We start from the raw sequence: 5,708 nt of genomic DNA on the forward strand, positions 1-5,708 counted from the left end.
GTTCATTCATTCATTCGTTCCACAAAGATTCATTGAGCTCCTGACCAGGGGATCCAGTGATGAATAACACAAAGTCCCAACCCACAAGCTGCTTACAGTCCAGAGGAAATTTGTCACCATCCATTCCCACCTGGCAGCGTTGGGGGTACCAGCCTGGGGTATCAGGAAAATGATGTCCTAGTTGAATAAGTGAGGAACGAGGGAATAGGATTCAGCTGCTTTCATAGATAGTGAGCTGTCCATTTTGGGAGGTATTCAAATCTAGGCCGGACATTCTTCACTCAGAAACTTTATAACAGGAATCTATTTAAGCCCAAACAACCTCAAGAGGGGAGAGTGCCGTCCGGAGAGAGGGGCACTGGCCAGGAGTCAGGAGACCCACTTGCAGTGATGTCCTGGGAGAGCCGATGCCCCTCTCTGGGCCTCAGTCTCATTATCTGTCCGTGGGGATGATGTGAGAACAGAGTGAACCTTGTTTCTGGCCTGGGGCAGGTCTCCTGCAGCCCTGAGGCAGCGCCCACGAAGGCTGTAGGGGTCCAGGGAAGAGGCTCCCCAGGTGACATCTCCAATCCTCCCACCCTCTCCCCAGGACAGCCCGTGCCTCTGCTGGGCCCGTGTTCAAGGGCGTCTGTAAGCAGTTCTCGCGCTCACAGGGTCATGGCTTCATCACCCCTGAGAATGGGTCCGAAGACATCTTTGTGCACGTATCTGAGTGAGTCCCTCCACCTCCCTATTCTTGGCTGGGTTCCTGCCCCACTGACCCCAGCAGTGCCTCAAAAAATGTTTCCCCAGACCTCTCTCCTCGCTTGCTGAGGTCTGTATTCCCAGCATCTTGCTCTTCCTCTCAGTAGGGGCTGAGGGTGCAGGGCTGGGGCCAGCTGGGGAGGGAGCAGGCAGACCCTAGGATCGCTGGGAACCACCAACTGGGTCCTGGGGTCCTGTTCCGGCATCATGGGGCCTGAGAGGGCAGCCCCTGGTCCTCTTGGCCTGGAAGGGGTCTCCAAGCCAGGGGTTAAGGAGGTGGAGAGGTGGGTCTGGGCCTGACCCCATCTACCTGTGATGCCAGGGATGACCTGGGGAGGTCACAGAGCTTCTCTGAGCCTCAAGGACTTCCTTACACGCTTTCAAATCTCAATCCCCATCGACACAGAGAGGGAGGCACAGTTTACGATTCTTATTTTACAGATTAGAGAGCTGAGGCTCTGAGAAGTGAGGCTGCCCAGGCTCCCCGGCCTTGCTAGCCCCAGGACTAGGCTGCCCCTCATGCCAGGCTGCAGGGCTGTCTGGGGCATGGGCCCTGCTGTCGGGCTGACCCCCCTCTCCCACCCACCAGCATCGAGGGGGAGTACGTGCCAGTGGAGGGTGACGAGGTGACCTACAAGATGTGTCCCATCCCACCCAAGAACCAGAAGTTCCAGGCCGTGGAGGTGGTGCTCACCCAGCTGGCCCCTCATACTCCCCATGAGACGTGGTCTGGCCAGGTCGTGGGCTCCTAGGCTGGGTGGCTTATGTGCCAGCCAGTCAGGTGGGTGGGGAGCCAGGGTGGATGGGCAGCAGCCAGCTCCGTGCCCCCGCTGCACTGGCTGACCAGTCCCCGGGCAGCCTCAGTGTGCACGTCTGTCTGTCTGTGCTTGTGGCTGTGAGCGTGTGCCTCTACCCACCCCTGTGACCTGTGACTGTCGTGAGAGCTGGCCAGGAGCTCGACCGAGGGGAAGGCCACCAGACCCGCCTTCTGTGTGGTCCACTGTCTCCCTCTCCCCTCCTCCACCATGTACACCCAGCACCCTCGTGACCTCCTGTTCACACCAACGGAGCCTCTGGGAGCCTGCGGCAGGCCCAAGGGGACCAGGTGGGAGCCCCTCCACACCAGCTCGCTTCCCCGCCTGTGCCCGAGCCCCGCTCTGCCCGGGCCCTGGCTGGGCCTAACCCCACCTGTGCTGCTCATGGCTCCCACCCTGGGCTGGGGAAAGAGGGCAAAACGCAGAGGCAGACAGGCCGTCCTCACCGCCCCGGCCCCACCTTCCTGTCCTTGCTCTTTCCCTGGGCACACCGGAGAGGTAGGCGCAAGGGATCTGGGGTTCCTGCCTCGCTGGCCCGTCCTCCTCCCCGGCCTGGCCCCTGCCGTGCTCCTTCCCTGGGCTGCCCCCAGTTGAGCTGCCTGCCCTCCCCCTCGGAGGCGGCGAGGGTCGGCAGGGTTGGGGCCATCTCTTAAGCTCGACTCACAAACACCAACGATGCTCTGCCCGTGCTGGCCATGACGGCTGCCCAGGACGCTGTGGTAGACAACACACGTCCCCTCAAGCAGGGCCAGGCTCAGGTACCCACAAGGACGGGTGGCCCTCAGCCTGGGAGACCACCGGCTCTGCAACCTCCATGCCAGATCCTCTTCCCAAAGCCGCAGAACGGGTGGCTCCCACTGGCGCCTGCCAGGCTGGTGGCTGAGGTGTGGCCCTTTTCTTGTCCATCCCTGAAGATGTGTCTGGCCCGGGAAGCCAGGAAGGAGGGGCNGCCATCTCTTAAGCTCGACTCACAAACACCAACGATGCTCTGCCCGTGCTGGCCATGACGGCTGCCCAGGACGCTGTGGTAGACAACACACGTCCCCTCAAGCAGGGCCAGGCTCAGGTACCCACAAGGACGGGTGGCCCTCAGCCTGGGAGACCACCGGCTCTGCAACCTCCATGCCAGATCCTCTTCCCAAAGCCGCAGAACGGGTGGCTCCCACTGGCGCCTGCCAGGCTGGTGGCTGAGGTGTGGCCCTTTTCTTGTCCATCCCTGAAGATGTGTCTGGCCCGGGAAGCCAGGAAGGAGGGGCTCCACCTGCCTCCTCTCCCTGCCCCCTGCCCATCACTCCCTTCTAGAGGAAAATGGGGTCACAGGTTCAAGGGAGGACCTAGCAGGGATGGTGACCCTTATGAGACCTAGTCTGTGAGTGAAATTAGAGGCTCCGATGCCGAGTGAGGGGGTCAGGGACTGTCTAGGAGGATCCCCAGCCATGTAGGTGTCCCAAGATCCCAGAGTAGAGATCAGCTGGGGTATCTGCATCTCACCGCTGCCTTGGTGCCCACCACACAGAGGCTGGGAGCCCAGAGCTGCTGAGATGTGCTGGCCACCCCCCCAAACTGAGAAGGCCCAGCTTGTCTGACGCCCCATCCTGTGCTAGGCTGGAGCAAGGCCTGTCCCCTGAGAAACAGGGACCCCCAGACCCCTTGGCAGAGGGATGGTAGACACAGATTGACTCCTGATGGCCCCCCAAGGCTTTCCCCCGGTGAGGAGGCCCCCTTTTCAGGCACCAGCCAGCAGGCAAGATGTTGTGGCATCAACCTGGAGGGCACCTGGGTGGCAGCAGCTCTCACTCACGGGCCCTGCAGTGCCCAGTCAGAAACCCTCCCGAGAACCCCAGACACCCGGACTCCCCATCCTTCCTAACACTGGCAATAAACCCTCAACTGTGACCCACCATGGCCCAGAGCTGCCTCTGTCTGTCTGGGTCCCAGGAGAAGGGGCTGGGGGAGTACAAGACACACCGGCCCTTGTTTGGGGCTTCAACATCCCCTCCTCTACTGGACTGATAACTTCTTGTGTGACTTGGGCCAAGTCCCTGCCCCTCTGAGCCTGTTTCCTCATCTGCAAAATGGTGGTCATAACAGCATGTGTGAGGCAAAGGCGATAACCACTACACTACGGAAACCCATAACAGCATGTGACTAGGACCAATTATCCATTCAACGCAACTGATGCCATATCTTGTTCTGAGAACTTTAATAATACTTGGGACATAAAGTTCTCTAAAATATGTACCTTCCCACTCAGCACCCCATCTGTTGGGGCGGGAAGGCAGGATGGACTCAATCTTGTACTGACATTCGCACACGCCTCTTCCCAGCATGGCTAGACACCTATTCTGCTCAGAAGTACAAGCAGCAGCTGCGGTCAGGGCCATCAAGGTGGAGAACCGGGGACATTCTGGGCCCTGGGAGGACAGGGGCCAGTCCCACCAAGAGCTGACTGGCTGGGGGGGGTCTTGCAGCAGGTACACGACGAGGCAGGCGTCCTGGGCCAGTGGAGGAGGGGCCCTGGCATCTCATCCAACACCAGGGCCTCTCTGTAGGCCTGGGCAGAGCTCTTCAGAAGTCAGATGCACAGATGCAGGCCCTGGTCACGCCTCATGAGCTGTCTCTGGGAAGAAAATCTCTCGGCATCGCCGCACTGTGTCCTGAGGGGAGACAACACTGTGGCCGACAGTCCGGGGGTCGGCGTAGATCTCAAAGTCATTCCCACCCTGCACACAAAAGGCAGAAAAAGCACATATTTTGGTGTTGCCTGGAGAAGGCTCCCAGAGTTGGAGCCTAGCGGCCACCCTGGCACAGAGGTCCCTCCCCACACAGAGCTGCCCCTCTTACAGAACCACCAGGAAGCCCACCTTCTCAGCCCTTGCCAGACCTGCCCTGCCTTGCTCTGACATGGAACAAGTGTCCAGCCCTCTCTGGGCCCCAGCCTTTCAATCTGTGTAATGGGGCTGGTGAGCACTGGCTGTTCTCCAGGAGCCCAAAGAGATCTATGCTGTTGCCCTGTGTCCAGGCCTTGACCTTGGGTGACTTGAGTTGGGGGGAACCTGAGCTGGGCCACACTCACAGGGTTGGTCTCATTCCCAAAGAAGTGGATGGTTTCAAAGCTGTCCTGGTCCAGGCTGTCCAGGCAGTAGCGCTTGTCCCAGCCCTCAGGGAAGACGTCAAAGCTGATCATGCCTCCTGCGGAGGGGGTGGGGGCTGTGATTCCCTCCTGGGAGGGGCAGACAAGGCTAGCAGAGGGACAGCTTAGGCAAGGCCCCTTGTTCACTCATTCATCTGACAACTCTTGAGTGCCTATTTAGTGCCAGGCACAGGGCATAGGACAGATTCAGATCCTCACGGAAGTTCCGATACAGGTGGTAAACAAAGAAGACCACCTGAGAGCAGGAAAGTCAATGGGGCAGGCGAGGGATGCTCACCAGCCAGCGTGGTGAGGGGACACCTCTGAGGAGGTGGCACAGAGCTGGGACCCGAGCCAGAGTGAGGATGGCTGCAGAACAAAGTACAGTTCCCAAGGCAGAGAAGGTGGAGGAGTGTCCCGCAACAGAAAAGGCCGGGAGATGCAGGGGTGACGGCCTGCAGGCCCTGGGCTGCAGATGGAGTCTTGGGGTTTGTTCAGAGAATGAGGAAGGGCCTCTGGAGAGCTTTGAGCAGAGGTAGGATATAATCCCAGGCTCCAACTGTCCCTGGGGCAGCTGGTCTCCCCTCTGGCCACTGGGGAATGGGTGAAGTGGCAGTGGACAGACCAGCTATGTCAGGGGCAGTTGGAGGCTGGGACAAGCTGCTACCAGTGAAGGTATGAATGGTGGTCAGATTCCAGATGTGTTCTGGGCATGGGGCCCTGGGACTCCCTAGTAGAGTGGACTTGGTTAGTGGTTGGGGAGAGAACTCAAAGGAGACTCCTAGGTTTTTGGCCAAGTACCTGGGTAGGCGTGTGGCATTTACTGAGGCGGAGAAGACTGCAGGGCCATAGATACTGAGCTCCTGCCCATTTTTTGGGCTGTCTGCTCCTGCTGTGCCCTGAGGGCCCAGAGGGATTTTTCTTTTTTTTTCTTTTTCCTTTTTGTCTTTTTTTACTGACTGGTAATGGGATCACAACCCTCGGTGTCGCGTCCGCACCGCGCTCAGCCAGTGAGC

General features: G+C 59.3%; 2 protein-coding genes across 5 annotated transcripts in view; one reads left to right on the forward strand and one right to left on the reverse strand.

Moving 5' to 3' along the window:
• Positions 1 to 5,708, forward strand: part of CSDC2 (cold shock domain containing C2, RNA binding) — a 23,869-nt gene that overhangs the window by 10,787 nt on the left and 7,374 nt on the right. For 2 of the 3 annotated variants that reach the window (XM_008574206.1, XM_008574197.1), the window contains one exon: positions 590 to 712. In XM_008574206.1, the coding sequence (XP_008572428.1) occupies positions 590 to 712 (123 nt within the window). Of the gene's footprint in view, positions 1 to 589; positions 713 to 1,333; positions 2,502 to 5,708 lie in introns of those variants that run through there. The other variant, XM_008574188.1, reaches the window with a different exon arrangement.
• PMM1 (phosphomannomutase 1) overlaps positions 3,739 to 5,708 on the reverse strand; it is a 9,410-nt gene continuing 7,440 nt past the window's right edge. Inside the window, exons 6-7 of one of the 2 annotated variants that reach the window (XM_008574170.1) lie at positions 4,636 to 4,751; positions 3,739 to 4,216 (exon numbers count right to left, since the gene is read on the reverse strand). In XM_008574170.1, coding sequence (XP_008572392.1) covers positions 4,160 to 4,216; positions 4,636 to 4,751 — 173 coding nt within the window. In that variant the 3' untranslated portion in view covers positions 3,739 to 4,159. Of the gene's footprint in view, positions 4,283 to 4,635; positions 4,752 to 5,708 lie in introns of both variants that reach the window. The other variant, XM_008574176.1, reaches the window with a different exon arrangement.

Source organism: Galeopterus variegatus, unplaced genomic scaffold, assembly GCF_000696425.1.
Source record: "Galeopterus variegatus unplaced genomic scaffold, G_variegatus-3.0.2 Scaffold55, whole genome shotgun sequence".
NCBI lineage: Eukaryota > Metazoa > Chordata > Mammalia > Dermoptera > Cynocephalidae > Galeopterus > Galeopterus variegatus.